The following is a 19,076-nucleotide window of genomic DNA, read 5'->3' on the forward strand; positions in this document are numbered from 1 at the left end:
GCAGCCCCCAGCCCCACCATGGGCACGGGGACACTGTGGCTCTCACAGGTGCCCCTGATCACACCTGGGGGGGGAGGCTGGCACTGCCTCGTGGGGGGACCGTGTCCCACCTATGTCCCCTGTGTCCTGCCTGTGTCCCCTGTGTCCCCATTCCCTCCCCCTCATTTCCCCTGTGCCCATCCCCTGCCCAAGTACCCCGTGTCCCTGACCCCCACCTGTGTCCTGGCATCCCCCATGTCCCATCCCCTCCCTGTGTCCCTGTCCACCCCGTTTCTGCATGTCCCCACCATGCCCTGTCACCTGTGTCCCATGTCCCTGCATGTTCTCTGTCCCTGTCCCTGTCCTTCACCCGTGTCCCCAGTCCCCCATCCATGTCCTCTCCATGCCCCTCCATGTGTTCCCATCCCTCACCCATGTCCTCTGTCCTTCAACCACATCTGTCCCTCTGTCCTCTGTGTCCCCCATGTCCCCCACACCCCCCCCATGTCCCCGCCCTGTGCCGTGTCCCTGTCCCCCCGCAGCCCCGTGACGCGTGTCCCCGTCCCCAGGGAGGGCGAGGCGTGGCGGGGCCCGCGGCGGGTTCTGGCCCAGGGGCTGCTCCGCCCGGGGGCGGCCGAGGCCTTCGCGGGGCCCGTGGCCACCGTGGTGGCCGAGCTGGTGGCCCGACTGCAGCGGCTGCAGCGGCAGCACCCGCGGGGATCGTCCCGACATCGGCACCGAGTTCAACCGCTTCGGCCTCGAGGGTGAGAGGGGACCCCAAAGGGGATGGGGGCCTCCAAAGGACTGGGATCCCCTCCTGGACCCCCACATAGGGCACCTCAGGTCTCCTTCCACTCCCAGGGCTCCCCAGGTGCCCCACCAAGACTCCCCATGTCCCTCAAGTCTCCAGGGCACCTTCTGTCCCCCAGTGTCCCCAGGGACTCTTGGATCCCCCCTCAGTGTCCCCAGGGTCCCCATGTCCCCCATCCCCTCTGTCTCCGGGCCTCCCATGCCCACAGTGTCCTCATGTCCCAAATGTCCCCCCTGTCCCACAGCCATCTCCTGGGTGCTGTTCTCCTCCCGCCTGGGCTGCCTGGGGGACACCGGGGAGGCCACCAGGGCCACCGACGGCGTGATCCGGTGCGTGGGGGCGGTGCTGGCACTGACCCTGGTGACAATGGCACTGCCCCGTCCCCTCCTGCGCCTCATCCCTGCGCCCTGGGACGCCTTCTGCCACGCCTGGGACCAGCTCTTTGCCTTCGGTGAGGGGACACGGGGACAGGGAGCACAGGGGGGTGGTGGGGGACACCATGGGGACATCACATGGGGACATCAGGACATCATATGGGGACATCCCAGAGGGATATGGGGATGTCCCACGGCCATAGGGACACTCCTGCCCACCTTCCACTGAGGGGACATGGGGCACATGGGGACACAGGGGGTCATCACAGGGTGATGATGCATGTGGTGAGGGCACACAGGGGATATGGGGACATCCAAGGGACACAGAGACATCCCGTGGGGTCACAAGGATGTCCCATGACCATGGTGACAATCCCATGCCATCATCCTCTGCAGCCAAGGGACACATCGATAGCATGTGGCTGTGGTGACACTGACAGAGTGTTGTCCCCAGCCAAGGGACTTGGTGACAGTGCGTGGCCACGGTGGCACTGATGGGGTGTTGTTGTCCCCAGCCAAGGGACACGTGGACCGGCGCGTGGCCGAGGTGGCTGCGCGGGGGCCGCTGGCCGAGGGGGACACGTGTGTCACCGACCTGCTGGCCCGGGAGCACATCCCTGTCAGCAGCATCTATGGCAACGTCACCGAGCTGCTGCTGGCCGGGTGGACACGGTGAGGGGGGGGTGACACCGGGGTGTCCCTATTATCACTGTGGGTCCCGCTGATGTCACCGTGTCCCCTGTGTCCCCAGGTGGCCAGCACGCTGGCCTGGAGCCTGTACGAGCTGGCGAGGAACCCGGGGGCACAGGCGGCCCTGCACCGCGAGCTGGTGGCTGCCACTGCCACCAATGGGGCCACCAACGGTGACAGTGACAGTGCCACTGCTGCTGCCACCGCTGCCGCCCTGGGACGGCTGCCACTGCTGCGTGCTGTGGTGAAGGAGACCCTCAGGTGGACAGGGACACGGGGACAGTGGTGCGACATGGAAAGGACACATGGGAATGGGGAAGGGGGAGAGGGTTTGGGATGTGGGGACAGGGACACAGAGGGATACAGGGATGGAGACACGGAAATGACACAGATATGGGGTGGGGACACAGGGACATGGGAATGGGGACATGCACAGGGGTGAGGGACAAGAGAATAGGAACGGGGATGTGGATAAAGATGGGGACAGGACAAGGATAGGGATGATCATGAGAGGGGTGGGGCTGAAAATGGGACAGGTAGGGATGGGGATGGAGATAGGATGAGTTTGGGGATAAAATTTGAGTGAGTGATAAAATTTGATGAGTTTGGGGACAGGGATGGGGACAAGGAGGAAAATGGGAAGGAAGATGAGGATGGGGACAAGGAAGGGATGAAACAAGGATGGGGATGAGGATGAAGGTGGGGACTGGGATGGGCATGAGGACAGGGGTCAGGGGTGGGGATGAAGATGTGGATGAAGGGAGGACAGGAATGGGAACAAGGAGGGAGACAAGAATGAGGATGGGGATGAGGGTGAAGATCAGGACAGGGTGCAGATTAGGATGGGACAAGGAAGGGATGAAGACAAGGATGGGGATGAGGATGAAGGTGGGGACGATGAGGTCAGGGATGAGGACAGGGAGGTGACATCTGGGTGTCCCCCCTGTAGGCTGTACCCCGTCATCCCGGCCAACGCCCGCCGTTGTCTCCGACTGTGACATCCGTGTTGGCGACTACCTGGTGCCACGCCAGGTGAGCTGGGGGGACACCCCACACCCCAGGGGTCCTGGTGTCCCCGAGGCATCCCCTGGGTGTCCCCACTGACCCCGGTGTCCCTGCAGACCCTCATCACCCTGTGCCATTACGCCACATCCCGCGACAGCCGCTTCTTCCCAGCGCCCGACGCCTTCCACCCAGAGCGCTGGCTGCGCCACGGGGACACGGGGGACACTGCTGGGGACACTGTTGGGGACACTGCTGGACACCCCCCAGGCCCCAGGCACCCCTTTGCCTCCCTGCCCTTCGGCCTCGGCCCACGCAGCTGCGTCGGGCGCCGCTTGGCTGAGCTGCAGCTGCACATGGCGCTGGCACAGGTGGGTGTCCCCGTGTCCCCGTGTCCTTGCGATGTCCCCAGCAGTGTCACTCACCTGTCCCTGCTCTCCCAGATCCTGCTGCGCTTCGAAGTGAGGCCAGAGCCTGGGGGTGGCCGTGTGCGCCCCATGACCCGCACCCTGCTGGCCCCTGCCACCCCCATCAGCCTGCGCTTCCTCGAGCGGTGACACCGGGGACACCAGAGACTGTGGGGACACCTAGGACACTGAGGACACCAAAGACTCTGGAGACATGGGGACACCAAGGACACTGGGGACACCTCGATCACCCCAGTGGTGACTTCACCACCAGTGATGACACTGAGCCCAGTGGTGGCCTTGTCTGCAGCAGTGGCCTTGACACCACAGTGTCCCCAATGTCATCATGTCCCTGAACCTTGTGGTGGCCCTGACTCTGGTGACCCCAGCCCCAGAACTGGCCCTGACACTGCAGTGGCCTTGACCCTACAGTGACATTGACCGTGGTGGCAGCCCCAACCTCACTACAACCCCAGTGCTGGCCTTGACCCCAAGGTGTCCCCAGCCTTGGTGGCCGTGACTCCTTTGAGACCCTGACCCCACGGTGTCCCCACGCCCACAGTGCCCCTCTCTACCGGGAATTTGGGTTTATTTATTGACCAATAAAGCGATTTTGGGATTTCGGTGCTGCCGGAGCTCCTGTCCCACCTCCCCACCCCCCTTCCCTCCATGACTCAGCCCCGTGCCCCCCCGGGCTGGGGATGGGGGACCCGCCCCGACCTGCCCAGGTGCGCCCGGGGGTGACGTGGCCCCGCGGGGGGGCGGGGGAGGCACAGCCCCCTCCCCATGGCGAGGTGGGGCTCAAAGGGTCCCCCGGGACCCCCGGACGATGCCCGTGGTGGGGAGGGGGTGATGTCTGACCCACCCGGGGTGTCGGGAGCCCCCCGGTTCCCCGCGGGGTTTAACCCGGTCGGTGCCACCCGCAGTGGGGGGGAGGGGGGCAATGTCCCAGGTGGGGGAGGGGCTGACGTCAGCACAGGGGACTCTGGACCCTCGTGGGGACCCTGAGGCAGCCGAGCGTGGTGACCCCCCGTGCCCTCTGCCCCGGGACACCCTCCCCGGGGTGACGGAGCACCAGGTGAGCGGGAGAAGGAAGAGGAGAGGGTGCCTGGGTCAGGAGAACTGGGGCAGGGCTCACCTGGGCAGCGCTGAGCTCACCTGGGCACCCTGAACCCCTCGGGGGGGCCGGGCCGGGCTCACCTGCGCCAGGTGGGGGCGGCAGCGACGGACCTGAGGGGGGCGGGGGGGAGAGTCACCCGGGCCTGCAAACGGGGGGGGTGGGGGTCACCCAGGTGAGGGTGGGGCCGTCCCGGAGCCCCCGGGGGGGACCGCAGGGACAGGGTCACCTCAGGTGAGGAACCTTCTGGAACGGGACAGGTGAACCCCCGGCTCTGAGCGGCCCGGGGGACACCTGGGGGTGTTGGACACACCTGAGCCGGGGTGGGGGGAGAGGAGAGGAGGGTCCTCCCTCCTGCCCCTCCCTCCCCCACCTCCGCTGCGGGCGCTGGTTCGAGCCCGGCCGGGGCGCTGCCCCTCCCCCTCCCGGGGGTTCCCGGGGGTCCCCTCGCCCCTCCCCCGGCCCGCCCCTCCCCCCCGGCCCTTCCGCCCGCCCCTCCCGCCTGTTCCGGCGCCCCCGCCCCTCCCCCCTGCCCCGCGCGCCGCCCGGTGAGTTCCGGGGTCCCCTCCGGGACCCCCCAACTTTGGCACCCCTCCCCCAACCCGGAGAGACCCCGCGGGGCGGGGGGGAGGGGGAGGGGCAGCGCCCGGGGGTCGCGGGGGGCTGGGGGCGGCTGGAGCGGGGGGATCTGGCTGGGGAGCGCTGGGTGCTGGGGGGGGGGGGTCCCAGCGGTTTTGGGGGGTCCGGGGGGGGCTGGGGGGGGTTTGGGGAGCGCTGGTTTGGGGGCGCGGGGATCACGGTGGGGTGGGGTCTGACCTGAGTGCCGGGAAGAGTTTGCTGGGGGTCAGGGGAGTGGGGACCGAGGAGAGCGGGGGAATTTGGGGCGCTGGGCTGGGGGAGGGGGTCTCTCCCGGGGGCGCTGGGGGCACCCTGCGATGGGGCTGCGGGCAGGAGGGTGCCGGGGTCTCCCTGCTGCCTTTGGGGTGCCGGGGGGCTGTGGGGGGGTCCCTGAGGGTCCGTGCCCCCCAGGATGGCGCAGGAGGTGCAGTATGAGCCGGTGGCCGAGCTGGGCGTGGGCGCGCACGGCACCGTCTTCAAGGCTCGGGACCGGCTCAGCGGGCGCTTCGTGGCGCTCAAAAACGTGCGGGTGCCCACGGGGGGCGCCGGGCTGCCCCCCAGCACCGTGCGGGAGGTGGCTCTGCTGCGCCGCCTCGAGCACCTCGAGCACCCCAACATCGTCCGGTGAGAGCCGGGGCTGCCCCGGGGCGCCGCCCCTGAGGGTCACCCACGGGACAGCGGGGAGGGGGCGCCGGGGCAGAGACGGGGGTGCCAGGGCAGTTTTGGGGTCCTGGAGCAGGGATGGGGGTCCCAGGGCAGGGATGGGGTCCCAGAGCAGAAATGGGGATCTCAGAGCAAGGATGAGGATCCCAAGACAGGGATGGGGAATCCCAGAGCAGGCATAGGGTCCCGGAGCAGTGTTGGGGTCCCGGAGCAGGGATGGGGGTCCCAGAGTAGGGAGAGCGTCTCTGAGCAGCTTTGGGATCCCACAGCAGCAATGGGGTCTTGGAGCAGTTTTGGGGTCCTGGAGCAGGGACAGGGTTGCAGAGCAATTTTGGAGTTGCAGAGGAGAAATGGGGACCCCAGAGCTAAGATGGGGATCTCAGGGCAGTTTTGGGGTCCCAGAGGAAGAATAGGGATCCCAGGACTGGCATGGTGGTCTGAGAGCAGTTCTGGGGTCCCAGAGCAGTTTTGGGGTCACAGAGGAGGGATTGGGTCCTGGAGCAGGAACGGGAGTACCAGAGCAGGAGTGTGGGTGCCAGAGCAGTTCTGGGGTCCCAGAACAAGGTTGGGGATCCCAGAACAGGTATGGGGGGTCCCAGAGCAGTTTTGGGGTCCCAGAGCAGGGATGGGGGTCCTGGGGCACAGCAATGAGGGCAGGGAGTAACAATCTGTGTCCCAGAGCCCCAGCGGGGTGTCCTGTGGGCTCTGTCACGCCCCACAGCCCCTGTCCCGTGTGCCCATGTCCCCGTGTGTGCCCATGTCCCCGTGTCCCCGTCCCCAGGCTGATGGATGTCTGTGCCAGCGCCCGCACCCCGCACGAGGCCAAGGTCACGCTGGTGTTCGAGCATGTGGAGCAGGACCTGAAAACCTTCCTGGACAAGGCACCAGCCCCGGGGCTGCCCCCTGACACCATCAAGGTGGGCCCAGGGGGTCCTGAGGCCCCGTGGGGGGGGCACAGGGGGGGTCCTTGACCCCGTGTCCCCCTCCCCAGGACCTGATGCGGCAGTTCCTGCGTGCCCTGGACTTCCTGCACACCCAGCGCATCGTCCACCGCGACCTCAAGCCCCAGAACGTGCTGGTGACCAGCGCGGGGCAGCTCAAGGTGGCCGATTTCGGGCTGGCCCGGATCTATGGCTGCCACATGGCCCTGACCCCCGTGGTGAGTCCGGGGGGGTCATTGGGAGTTTGGGGTCCTGGGTGGGATCACACCTGGCTGGGTGTGGGTCTGGTGACAGCGACCCCCAGGAGTTTGGGGTCCTGGGTGGGATCACACCTGGCTGGGTGTGGGTCTGGTGACAGCGACCCCCAGGAGTTTGGGGTCCTGGGTGGTCCTAGAGCCACATGGCCGTGGGGCTCGCCCAGGTGGCATCATGATGGTGACAATGACCCCCAGGAGCTGCGGGTGACAGGGTGACACTGGTGACACTGTGGGGACAGTGTGCTACCATGGCACAGCTCTGGGTGGGTTCTGTGTGTCACAGAGTGACACTGGTGACGCTGTGGGGACACTGTGCTACCATGCCACAGCTCCGGGTCACAGGGTGCTGTGGGTCACAGGGGGGTCCCTGGTGACGCTGTGGGTCCCGTGGTGGGGGACAGGTGGTGACACTGTGGTACAGAGCCCCCGAGGTGCTGCTCCGGGCCGCCTACGCCTCCCCCGTGGACATGTGGAGTGTTGGGTGCATCTTCGCTGAGATGTTCCGCAGGAAGTGAGGGGACACCGGGGGACACTGGGGACACCAGGGGACACAGGGGGACACCGGGGGACACCAGGGGACACAGGGGGATATGGGGGGATATGGAGACACAGAGTGGGGGGGAACAGGGACACATGGGGGACATGGACACAGAGGGGACACAGGGATACATAGGGATACAGACACAGGGGACATGGGGACACACAGCGGGGCAACCAGCACACCACAGACGTGGACATGGGGGACAAAGTGAAGACACTGGGGGAGGACATGGGCTTGGGGACACAGGGACATGGGACAGGGGGATATGGGGGGACAAGGGGTGGGGGTAATGAGGGGACACATGAGGACACAGGAACTCAGGTTCACACGGGAGGTGGGACATGGGAGGGACACAAGGACATGGACAAGGGTGGAATGTGGAGTGGAGGGACATGTGGGGAGATACATGTTGGGGGGACATGGGGACACTCCTGGGGTCACCCGAGTGCTGCTGGGGGGCCCTTCCCTGTGGGTGCCAGCAGCACGGGGTGTCCCCTGTGCCACCCCGCTGTCCCCTGTTCCCCCAGGCCGCTGTTCTGCGGGACCTCGGAGGCCGATCAGCTGGGCAAGATCTTCGAGTGTGTGGGGCAGGGGGCCACAGGGAGGGCTGGGAGGGGCTGGTTTGGGGGCAGCTTTGGCCCCAAGGGGGGTTTGTGGGGCTGGAACCAGGGAGGGGGTACCTGGAGAGGGGGGATGAACTGGCGGGGTGCAAGCAGAGATTCCCTGGGGGGTCCTATGTGGAGTGCTGGGATTGGGGGGACCCATTTGGGGTCCTGTTTCGGGGGGGCTGTTGGGTGGGTCAGTTTCAGCCCCCCCTCACCTCCTGTGCTCCCCCAGGCTGATCGGGCTGCCCCAGGAGGACGAGTGGCCGCAGGACGTGGCCCTGCCCAGGGAAGCCTTCGCCCCCTGTGCCCCCCGGCAGCCCCGGGGGGAGGTCCCTGAGCTGGGGGACAGCGGGGAGCAGCTGCTGCTGGTGAGGGGGGACAGGGATGGGACACTGAGGGGACACGGGGACATTCATGGGAGTTTGGAGGGGGAACAGCACAGGGACACAACTGCTGCTGGTGAGGGGGGAGAATGGAAACACCAGGGGACCCATGGGGACACCAGTGGAGGGGACACAGGTTGGGACTGGGGCACATGGGACATGGGGGACAACCAGGGACACGTGGGGGGCACAGGGATGCTGTGATGATGAATGTGACACTCGGGGACACCTTGGGAGGGGACAGGATGGGACCTCCCCATCACCCCCAGAGCTCTGCAGCCCTTTTGGGGAGGGGGTCACACTGATGTCCCTGCCATGTTCCTGACTGTCCTGTCCCGTCCCCTGCCCCAGGCACTGCTGACCTTCAGCCCCCACAAGCGAATTTCAGCTCACGAGGCCCTGGGGCACCGGTACCTGCAGGGGGGGCGTGAGGGGTGAGCCCCCCCAAAAAAAACTCCACCCATGAACATCCCCTGTGTGGGGGAATTGTGGGGTGACACCCCCCCAAAACCACTCCCATGGGCCCCTCCCACTGGTACTTGTGGGACAGAGGGTGAGGGGTCCCCCCCAAAACACCCAGATCCCCCCCAAGGACACCAGGACTAGATTTGGGGGGACACCCCACTGATGTGGGCAGTTTTTGGGGATCTCCATTTCTCTGCCAATAAAGGGGTGTGGGCAGCGCCCCCCCCAATCTTGTGTGTCCTGTGTCACTGGGGGTGGCCGGGGAGGTGTCACTGCTCCCTGGGGGGGCACCCCAGAATGAGTCTGAGCCGTGGTCAGTGTTGTGTGTTTATTGGGGGGGACACGGTGACCCCCCGTGGTGGCAGCAGGAGGGGGGGTGGTGTCCTCCTGCTCCCCCCCATTGAGTCTGGGGGGAACACACACACTGCGGGGGGGGGTCACTGGTCCCAGTCGTGGTGTAAACCAGTACAGACCAGTTCAGGGGTGTTGGGATGGGGGGGCCCTGCTGGATTTAGGGAGGTCGTGGCCCCCCCAGCCCCCAATGCCCACGGAGGGGGAGTGTAGGGGGAGGGGCAGCTCCCAGTTTGGGAGGGGTCAGACTGGGATGGGGGAGGGTCCCTGTGGTGGGGGTCCTGCCCCGTGTGTCCCTCCCCAGGGTGGGGGTGACCGTGACCCCCCCGGGGGGGACACATGGGGGCTGGGGATGTCCAAATGACCAGTACAAACCAGTTTGGGAGAGCTCAGACTGAGATGGGCTCGGGGGGGAACTCTCCCTCAAGCCCCTTCTTCTGTGGGGGGGTCACAGCCCTGCCGGGGGGGGGTCACCCCATGATTTTGGGGGGGTGTGTCCGTGTCCCCAGTGCTTCATGCGGCTGCGGGGGGGCAGCTGGTCAGCACTTGGGGGGTTCTGGACCCCCCCCACGGCTGTGACCCCTCCCCAGAGGAGCTGTGCCCCCCCAGGGACCCCCCCACTATAGGAAGGCACCAGGGTTGGCGCGGGGGTCCCGCTGGTTCCGGAAGCGCAGGGCGAGCCAGACCCCCAAAACCTGCAACAAACAGGGAGGTGGGGGGGCTGCTGGACCCCCCCAAAGCCTGGAGACCCCCCCCGGCTCCCCCCACGCCCCCCCGTACCTCGGTGAAGCTGAAGAACAGCCCAACACCCCCCAGAATCTTGAGGGCCTGGTCCGAGTGCTGCAGCAGTTGAGGGGCGCAGGGGGGGCACGAGGGGGCTCCCCCCGGGGGGAACTGGCATCTCTGGGGGGAAACAGGAGGGTCAGGGGGGTCCCCAACACCCCCACCCACCCCCAGGGGTCCACAAACCCCTCAGGACACACAGCAGGGGGTGGTGGGGCATTGCAGCCCCTCCTGGGGGGTTCAGCACATCCAGGGGGTCCCCAAACTCCATCTACCCCAAAAAACCCCCAATCCCTCCTCACTCCCCCAGGCCCACCTCCCCCAGACTCCCCACAGAGGTGTCCCCAAACGCCCCCAACACCCCAATCACCCCTTCCCCAAAGCCCCCAGACTCACAGCAGGGCAGTTGGGGGGCTCCCAGGAGGGCTCCGGGCCGGGGGGACTCAGCGGGGGGGGGCTGGCAGGAGGGGGCGTCCCGGGGGGCTCCCCCAACCCACAACAGCCCAGCCTGCGCTGCAGCTCCCCCCGCGCCTCCCCACTCAGCAGGGGCCAGGCCGAGCGCAGCAGCCGCTCCTGGGGGACCCCAAAAATCGGTCAGTGCCCCCCCCCAACCCATCAGGCCCCCCCCAAATCCTTTAGGGCCCCCTCAGACCCCAAATCGATCAGTGCCCCTTTGTGGGGCTGGGAGGATCCACCCCCCCCGCCAAGGATTTTGGGGTGCAGGGGGGGGTTCCCTGTGCACCCTGGGATTGTGGGATGGTTTTGGGGTTCCTGGGGGTGTCCCTGGGGTGGGGTGGGGGTCCCAGAGGGGTCCTGGGGGCTCTCCAGGGGGTGTGACCCATATGAGGTGCCCAGAATTTGGAGGGGGCCAAAAGGGTCCCTGAGCCCCTCAGGGAGTTGTGGGGTCCCAGGGGGTTTGGGTGTCCCAGGGGGGGTTTGGGGGGCTCGGGGGGTTTTGGGGGTCCCAGGGGGGTTTTGGGGGGGGTCCCAGTACCCACCTGAGCCTCCCGGCCCAGGGCGAGGCAGGCGCAGGACACGCCCAGCTGGCACAGGAACACCAGGCCCAGGATCAGCACGTACTTGGGGGGTCAAGGGGGGCCACACACACACACACATGGAGACCCCCCCCAGAATCCCCCTGGCACCTCCCCACACCCACACACCCCAGGCAGGTTTTGGGGTGGGGTTCAGAGCCCCCCTGAAAGCTCTTAAAGAGGGTCAGGGGATGCCCTGGAGGGGAAGGGGGTGTTTGGGGACAGGGACACCCAGGGGCGTGTTGGGGACCAGGGGGGCTCTGGGACAGGGGGACAAAGTGAGCAGGACCTGGTGGTCACACGGGGTGGGGGCTCCCAGGGGGTGTTGAGGACTCTGCAAAGGACATCCAGGAGGGTGTTGGGGACACTACCAGGGGTGGCAGGGACACCCAGGGGCACGTTGGGGACGCAGGGGGGCTTTGGGACAAGGGGACAAAGTGAGCAGGACGCGATGGTCACACAGGGTGGGGGCTCCCAGGGGGTGCCAGGAGTGGCAGGGACATCCAGGGGGGTGTAGGGGACACTGCCAGGGGTGCCAGGGACATCCAGGGGGTGTGTTGGGGACGCGGGGGAGCTTTGGGACACCCTCTCCCCAAGGGGACAAAGAGAGCAGGACGTGGTGGGTGGGCGGGCGGGCGGGGACTCAGAGAGGCTTGGGGACCCCAGAGGGTGTCAGGGACACTGCCAGGAGTGCCAGGAACACCCAGGGGTGTGTTGGGGACACTGCCAGGGGTGCAAGGGTTATCCAGGGGCATGTTGGGGATCAAGGGGGGCTTTAGGACAAGGGGACAAAGTAAGCAGGATGGGGGGTGGGGGCTCCCAGGGGAACTTTGGGACCCCTGGAGAGGTTGGGGACTCCCAGGGGGGTGTTGGGACACTGCCAGGGACATCCGGGGGTGTCAGGGACACTGGCAGGGACACCCAGGGGTGTGTTGGGGATCGAGGGGGGCTTTGGGACAAGGGGACAAAGTGAGCAGGACGTGGGGTGGGGTCTCCCAGGGGGACTTGGGGTGCCCCGAGCGGAGGTTCCGTGCCCCCCCCGGCAGGATACGAAGAAGAGCAGGACCTGGTGGTGCCGCAGGGCCCCGAGCAGCCCCAGCCCCGCGATGAGCAGGAGGAAGACGCCGACGGCGAAGGCTCCGCCGAGCAGGGGGGGGCTGGAGCCCATGCCCAGGCCCCGCGCCCAGCCCGCCACGGCCACCAGCAGCACCCCCACCAGCTGGGGGCAGCGGGTCAGGGGCGCCGGGTCACCCCGGCACCGCCTCGTGCCCCGGGAGTGTCTGGGGGGTCCCCGCCCCCCTCAGCCGCTCTGCCCCAGCCCCTCCCCTGATGTGGATTTGGGGGGATGTGGCCTTTGACCCTGCCCCTCCCCGGGACCCCCAGCCCACCCCCGCCCTGTCCAGCCCCGCTCTTTAAGGGGAGTCCCAGAGCCCCTCGGCACCCCCAGGCCGGGGGTCCCAGCAGCCCCCCCAGGTTTGGGGACCCCTAACTTCCCCATGGGGAGAGACCCCACCCCCAGAACCCACAGCCCCAAATCGGGCGGGTGTCCCCTCGCCTTCCAGAGCTCCCCGGACTCCTCCCTGGCCTTGCTGTGGGACCCTGCAGCCCCTCCCAGCCCCCCGGGCAGGGTGGTCCCCGCCCCCCCCAGAGCAGAGGGGTCCCCGATCCCCCCCATCGCCCCCCCTCATCGCTCACCACATAAACCACGTTGAGGGCGCAGAGCGCGTTGCGCGAACAGGCGAAGCCTCCGCACACCATGGCGAGGGCGGAGGGTCCCGGGGCTCGGGGGTCTCGGGGGTCCCGGGGGGGCTCGGGGGGTTCCGGGGTCCCCGCGCGGCCCCTTTAAACCGCGGCCCCGCGCCCCGCGCGCGCCCGCCCGCACTGCGCGTGCGCCGGGCGGCAAGCCCCGCCCACTCCTCCGTGTATCTCCATACCCCCGCCCTTATGCCCCGCCCATTTCCCCCCTTGCGCTGGGCCCCGCCCCGCTCCGTATATGGATTTGGCCCCGCCCACATCCAGCAAGCGCTTTCCGTTCTGCGCATGCGCGCGACGCCGCTGAGGCGGGGCGGGGTCTCCCCAGAGGGGGCGGGGCCTCCCCGTCTCCTGCCCCGCCCCCCGGAGCTCGCCCCGCCCCTGAACCCCCGAACCCCCCCGACCGAACAAATCCGGGCTCCGCCAGGCCCCAGAGCCCTCCAGGACCCCCCAGAGCCCTCCAGGACCCCCCAGAGCCCTCCAGAACCCTCCGGAGGCCCCCCAGCCCTACTGACCCCAAGAGACCCCCACTGTCCCCCAGCATCCCCCCATAGCCCCCAGGCCCCTGTATCCCCCCAGAGACCCCTCACGCCTTCACCTGCCCCGCTCCGAGAACTTCCGCTGATCTCCCCCTCGCTGCCCCATGGCCCCCCCCGATCCCCCTCCCGGGACCCTCAGGCCCTTCTGGGCTCCCCAAACCTCAAGGGTCCACAGAGACCCCCCCGGCTCCTCCATAGCTTCCCCCAGGGCCCCTCTCTGCTTCTGCCGCCCCCCAGACCCCAAATATCCCCCAGGTTCCCCCGAGGTGAGGGTGGAGCGGTTGGAGGGGCCGTGACCTCCCCCCTGGGAAATCCTTGAGGAACCACATTTGGTCTCTTAAATATTAAACAGCTCCGGGGGGAGGCGGAGGGGGCAGATCTGGAGGTGCCAACATCCCGGGAGGGGCCAGATTTTGGGGGGGACGAGTCTCAAATCAACCCTCGGGGACAGAAACGGGGAGAATTGTGGGTGTAGCCGTCCCCCAGCCAGCCCGGGGGTATTCGGGGTGGTCCCCCCGGGCTGTTCCCCTTTATCGAGGTCACGCCGCGACCTTGCGGCGTTATCGGGGCGATAGCAGCGACTATAAGCGACACCGGGCCCGGGGCGGGGGCACCGCGATGGCTCTGTGGCTGCTGTGGCTGCTGGTGGTGACCGGCCCGGGGGGCAGCGGGGAGGCCCTCCCTGTGCCCCGGGCGGGGCCGGGGTCCCCCCGGGCGGTACCGGAGCCCCGAGAGGTGCCGGAGCCTCGGCAGGTGCTGGGATCCCCCCGGGCGGTGCCAGGGTCCCCCCGGGCGGTACCGGAGCCCCGGGAGGTGCCGGAGCCCCGGGAGGTGCCGGAGCCCCGGGCAGTTCCGGGGTCCCCCCAGGCGGTGCCGGGGTCCCCCCGGGCCGTGTCGGACGCGGAGCTCCGGGAGCTCTCGGAGCAGCTCCTCGCCGCAGACTCGAACCGGGCCGGGCCGGGGCAGCTCGAGCTGAACCTGGAGGGCTCCGGGAGCGACAGCGAGGACTCGAGGTGGGGAGAGGGCTGGGGGGCGAGGGACATTCAGCACCCTCCGTGTTCTCCCCCTCATCCCTCCATCCCCCCAACACTCTGCCCTTCTCACTCTCATCCCACTTGGCTCCATCCCCTTCTATCCCATCCCTCTGTCCCAAACCCACCTGGCTCCGTTCTCATCCCTTCTCCCCATCCCTGCCCCTCCATCCCATCCCACGTTTTTCCACCCCATGTTTCCATCCTCGTTCTTCCACACCAAACCCATTTCCCTCCACTCCATCCCAGCTGTCTCTATCCTGATCCCACATCCCTCGATCCTACATCTCCACCCCTCCTCTCTCCATCCTCATCCCAACCTCCTGGTCCCACATTTCTCCATCCCACCCTTCCCTCCCAACCCCAAATTTCTCCACTCTCATCTTTACACCCCAAATCCACATCCCTCCATCCCCCATCTCCACCCCACGCGTGTCCATCCATCCTTGCATCCTTCCCAATCCCGCATTCCCTTACCCCACCCCTCCACTCCCCGCATTTCCATCCCGCATTTCCTCCAATCCCAATCCCGATCCCAATCCCGATCCCAGCGCGTCTCCCGGCCCGTTCCAGGCTGTTTTCCTACGTGTCCCCGGCCCTGCTGGCCCGTCCCACCTTCTCCCGGCTCCTGGCGCTGCTGGATAATTACGAGCCGCTCACGGGGCGGGACGAGAGGGAGACGGCGGAGGAGCAGCGGGAGCAGAGGGAATTCCTGGACGCCGCCCTGGCCACGCCGGTCCTGCAGCTGCTGGAGCGCTTCGTCCTCAGCAAGGGTGGGGCCGTGCTGTCCTTTTGGTGTCCCCGCGGTGTCCCCACAGGGTTCTCCCTGCACCCACCGTCTTCTCACAGTGTCCCCATGGTGACCCCTCTGTCCCCTCAGGGTCCCCCACAAGTCCCCCCAGGCTGCAGGGCTGTGAACTCTGTCCCCTCAGTGTCCCTATAGTGTCCCCCAGTGTGCCCTCAGTGTCCCCACATTGTCCCACAGTGTCCCCCCAGTGTTCTCACAGTGTCCCCACAGTGTCCCTCCAGTGTCCCCACAGTGTCCCTCCAGTGTCCCCACAGTCTTCCCACCGTGTCCCCACAGTGTCCTCCCAGTGTCCCTTCTGTCCCCCTCCCCTGTCCTTAAGACTGAACCTCCCTGTCCACATGGCCCACCCTGTCCCCAGGGCTGTACCCCATGTCCCCATGGTGTCCCCAGGGCTGTATCCCATGTACCCATGGTGTCCCCATGGTGTCCCCAGGGCTGTATCCCATGTACCCACGGTGTCCCCACGGTGTCCCCAGGGCTGTACCCCATGTCCCATGGTGTCCCCATGGTGTCCCCAGGGCTGTACCCCATATCCCCACGGTGTCCCCATGGTGTCCCCAGAGCTGTACCCCATGTCCCATGGTGTCCCCACGGTGTCCCCAGGGCTGTACCCCATGTCCCATGGTGTCCCCACAATGTCCCCACGGTGTCCCCAGGGCTGTACCCCATGTCCCCATGGTGTCCCCATGGTGTCCCCAGAGCTGTACCCCATGTACCCATGGTGTCCCCACGGTGTCCCCAGGGCTGTACCCCATGTCCCATGGTGTCCCCACAATGTCCCCACGGTGTCCCCAGGGCTGTACCCCATATCCCCACGGTGTCCCCATGGTGTCCCCAGAGCTGTACCCCATGTCCCATGGTGTCCCCACGGTGTCCCCAGGGCTGTACCCCATGTCCCATGGTGTCCCCACAATGTCCCCACGGTGTCCCCAGGGCTGTACCCCATGTCCCATGGTGTCCCCACGGTGTCCCCAGGGCTGTACCCCTCGGCTGAGGCGTTCCGGGCCGATCTCCACTCCATGTGGTTCGGGCTCTACTCCCGCTCCAGTGGGAAGGCTCTGGATTCCTCTGGCTTCGAGCACGTGTTCCATGGTGAGGGGACATGAGGGACACGTGGGGACATGGGGGGACACTGAAGATGGGAGGGTCACTGTGGGGATGGGGAGGGAATGGGGAGAGAGATTGAACAGGGGGACACCAAGGGGATAGGGGGGGACTCTGTGGGGATGAGGCTGGGGAGGCTTGGGGGGCCGATCCGGGGTCGTGTGGGGGTGTCCATGGTGGGGGGTCCGTGGTAGGGGAGCTCTGGTCACCTGCTCCCTGTGTCCCCAGGGGAGGTGAAGAAGGGTTCGGTGTCAGGGTGTCACAACTGGGTGCAGCTGCAGGCGCTGGAGCGCGCGGGACGACTCGAGTACCAGGGCTACACCTGGGACGGGCCCGTGAGTGGGGCAGGGGACATGGGGGGACATGGGGGACATGGGAACATGGGGGGGACTGGAGTACCTGGGCTACACCTGGGACAGGCCCGTGAGTGGGGCAGGGGACATGGGGACATGGGGGGACATGGGAACATGGGGGTGACTCGAGTACCAGGGCTACACCTGGGACGGGCCCATGAGGACATGGGGACATGGGGACATGGGGACATGGGGGGACATGAGGGGACATGGGGACGTGGGGGGACATGGGGGACATGGGGGTGACTCGAGTACCAGGGCTACACCTGGGACGGGCCCGTGAGTGGGGCAGGGGACATGGGGGACATGGGGGGACATGGGGACATGGTGGGACATGGGGACATGGGGGTGACTCGAGTACCAGGGCTACACCTGGGACGGGCCTGTGAGTGAGGACATGGGGACATGGGGGGCACATGGGGACATGGTGGGACATGGGGACATGGGGGGCACATGGGGACATGGGGATGACTGGAGTACCTGGGCTACATCTGGGATGGGCCTGTGAGTGGAGCAGGGGACATGGGGACATGGTGGGACATGGGGACATGGGGGGACATGGGGATGTGGGGGTGACTGGAGTACAGGGCTACACCTGGGACGGGCCCGTGAGTGGGGACAGGGGACATGGGGGGACATGAGGGGACACAGGAACACCAGGGGGGGATGTGGTGAGGATGGGAACACGGGGAGACTCCCTGAGGGAGGGATGAGGGTGACACTGGGGGACACGGGGAGGGATCCCCTGAGTGGGGAGTGGGGACACAGAGCAGGGGCACTGCAGCAGCCCTCGGGCTCCCCTCCTGCCCCCATCCCCCACAGTGTCCCCAGCCAAGGTCTCTGTCCCCCAGGATGACCCTCAGGGTCCCATCATTGTGCCCACCCACGATGCCCCTGAGATCCCATCCCCCCATATTTCCTTTGTGGTCCCCCGTGTCCCGCTGGTCACCCTCACCCTCCCCATTCCCTCTCACCGTCCTCCATCCTCCCCCTGCAGCATCCCTGGTGTCCCCCCGAGGCCACACCCGGGGGTGTACCCATGGCCCCCCCGTGTCCATACCCAGGGGCCTTCCGTGTGCCTGTCCCCACGGTCCTGCAGGACACCTGGGGTACCCCACACCCGTCACTTCCCATGTCTGCACCCCCTGTGAGACCCCCCTGCAGTGCACAGGGCTCCTGGCTGTGCCCGGGGCTGGCTGTCCCCTCCCTGACACGCCCCTTGGCCCCGCCGTGTCCCCTCCGCAGTGGACGGCCTTCCCGGACGTGCTGTCGCTGCGGTTCCGCTGGGACGGCTACTCCAAGTCCCGGGGGTCGCTCCTGGTGGGCTCCAGCCCCGAGTTCGACCTGGCGCTGTTCACCCTCTGCTTCCTGACCCGCCCCGACCGCCAGTGAGTGAGGGGCACTGAGGGGAGGGGGCGCTGCCGCCTGCCCGAGGGGGGCGACCTGGCGACCACCCAGGGGGTCCCAGAGCTGGGATCTCACCCTCACCTGTCCTCGCAGGTGCCAGGTCAGCCTGGGGGGAGAAGCCGCCACCATCCAGACCTACACCTGGGAAAAGCAGCGCCTCGTGGCCTCCGCCTACCCCCTCACCCCTCAATAAACCCCCCCCCAGGACCCCCATTCCCGCCTCTGCCTGGGAGGGTGCAGGGGGTGGGGACACTGGGTGCTGGGACCCCCAATGAGTGCTGGGACCCCAGAGTGAGCACTGGGACCCTCCACAGGTGTTGGCACCATCCCGGGCACTGGGACGCCCCCCCCCCCCCAGGTTCTGGGACCCCCTGTGGGCACTTGGGATGGGGGGGGGTCCATAGCTGGGGCGGGGACACAGGGACATCTCCGAGGGCTCCTGGCAGCTTCATCTCCTCCCTGGGGTGACATGGGGACACTTGGGGGGACATGTGCCTGTGGGGGTGAGCTCTGTGTGCTCACATGTTCTTAGTGTGTCCGTGTGTCACTGCATGTGTCCCTAGCATGTCACTCCACACGTCACTGGCATGTCCATGTGGCTGCAGGTGTCCTTAGCATGTCAGAGTGCTCACGCATGTCACTGGTGTGTCCCTGTCACTGCACACCTGTCCCCAGTGTCCCCACGGTCTGCAGAAGACCCCCGTGAGTGCCCACCTGAGCACCCCAGTGTGTGCCCAGCACAGGCCGTGTCCTCGGCGGTCACCCTGTCACCCAGTGTGTGTCCCCACGTGTCCCTGTCCCCGCAGTTCCGTGTCCCCTGTGCCCCTCATCGCTGCCGTGTCGCTGGGGTGGCCGTGGGGCGACCGGAGGTGGCGCGTCGGGGCGTGCCGGGCTGTGCCCCGTGTCCCTGCGGGCCCCGGCGTGTCCCGGCGAGTCCCGGCGTGTCCCGGCGCGCTGGGGCCGGGCCCCGCCGCCGTTCCCAGCCCCGCGCGGGCCGTGACGTGTCCCCGCGGGTGACGCTGCGGCTCCGGCAGGAAGAGAGCGGGGCAGCGCAGGCCGGG

At 67.4% G+C, this 19,076-nt stretch overlaps 4 protein-coding genes across 4 annotated transcripts; 3 read left to right on the forward strand and 1 right to left on the reverse strand.

Annotated features, from left to right (window-relative positions):
* Nucleotides 1-483: 483 nt before the first annotated feature.
* Nucleotides 484-3,876, forward strand: CYP27B1 (cytochrome P450 family 27 subfamily B member 1; the record flags this gene model as incomplete). Its single annotated transcript, XM_083881003.1, is given in 8 exon segments — nt 484-743; nt 1,035-1,241; nt 1,680-1,746; nt 1,916-2,115; nt 2,804-2,834; nt 2,836-2,886; nt 2,976-3,227; nt 3,300-3,876. Coding segments are annotated over 8 exon segments (1,182 nt in total). The 3' UTR covers nt 3,414-3,876.
* Nucleotides 3,877-4,365: 489 nt separating this feature from the next.
* On the forward strand, nt 4,366-9,072 carry CDK4 (cyclin dependent kinase 4). Its single transcript, XM_083881151.1, has 8 exons — nt 4,366-4,472; nt 5,410-5,622; nt 6,443-6,578; nt 6,653-6,820; nt 7,261-7,370; nt 7,928-7,978; nt 8,238-8,373; nt 8,740-9,072. The coding sequence occupies exons 2-8, from the start codon at nt 5,411-5,413 to the stop codon at nt 8,824-8,826; spliced, it is 900 nt and encodes a 299-aa protein (XP_083737277.1). The 5' UTR covers nt 4,366-4,472; nt 5,410; the 3' UTR covers nt 8,827-9,072.
* A 100-nt stretch (nt 9,073-9,172) lies between these two features.
* TSPAN31 (tetraspanin 31) lies at nt 9,173-12,819 on the reverse strand. Its single transcript, XM_083881173.1, has 6 exons — nt 12,717-12,819; nt 12,073-12,240; nt 10,986-11,066; nt 10,384-10,560; nt 9,985-10,107; nt 9,173-9,899 (listed from the first exon to the last, which is right to left on the reverse strand). The coding sequence occupies exons 1-6, from the start codon at nt 12,777-12,779 to the stop codon at nt 9,825-9,827; spliced, it is 687 nt and encodes a 228-aa protein (XP_083737299.1). The 5' UTR covers nt 12,780-12,819; the 3' UTR covers nt 9,173-9,824.
* A 1,035-nt stretch (nt 12,820-13,854) lies between these two features.
* On the forward strand, nt 13,855-18,208 carry LOC310920948 (uridylate-specific endoribonuclease C-like; the record flags this gene model as incomplete). The annotated part of the gene is made up of 6 exons (XM_083881005.1): nt 13,855-14,325; nt 14,917-15,116; nt 16,085-16,243; nt 16,484-16,590; nt 17,854-17,996; nt 18,109-18,208. Exons 1-6 carry the CDS (start codon nt 13,931-13,933, stop codon nt 18,206-18,208), a joined length of 1,104 nt encoding a protein of 367 aa, XP_083737131.1. The 5' UTR covers nt 13,855-13,930.
* Nucleotides 18,209-19,076: the final 868 nt, after the last annotated feature.

Source organism: Zosterops lateralis (genome assembly GCF_965231275.1).
Source record: "Zosterops lateralis genome assembly, chromosome: 32".
NCBI classification, from domain to species: Eukaryota; Metazoa; Chordata; class Aves; order Passeriformes; family Zosteropidae; genus Zosterops; species Zosterops lateralis.

What these genes read in the sequence shown, in the direction of transcription:
- TSPAN31 (XM_083881173.1), bottom strand. Translation starts at nt 12,779, where the DNA reads ATGGTGTGCGGAGGCTTCGCCTGTTCGCGCAACGCGCTCTGCGCCCTC. An exon ending in CCCTGGGCCGGGAGGCTCAG is followed by an intron (nt 10,561 to 10,985) that starts GTGGGTACTGGG and finishes GGGGTCCCCCAG; the next exon opens with GAGCGGCTGCTGCGCTCGGC. An exon ending in AGCCCCCCAACTGCCCTGCT is followed by an intron (nt 10,108 to 10,383) that starts GTGAGTCTGGGG and finishes GTTTCCCCCCAG; the next exon opens with AGATGCCAGTTCCCCCCGGG.
- CDK4 (XM_083881151.1), top strand. Translation starts at nt 5,411, where the DNA reads ATGGCGCAGGAGGTGCAGTATGAGCCGGTGGCCGAGCTGGGCGTGGGC. An exon ending in GAGCACCCCAACATCGTCCG is followed by an intron (nt 5,623 to 6,442) that starts GTGAGAGCCGGG and finishes CCCCGTCCCCAG; the next exon opens with GCTGATGGATGTCTGTGCCA. An exon ending in ACATGGCCCTGACCCCCGTG is followed by an intron (nt 6,821 to 7,260) that starts GTGAGTCCGGGG and finishes GGTGGGGGACAG; the next exon opens with GTGGTGACACTGTGGTACAG.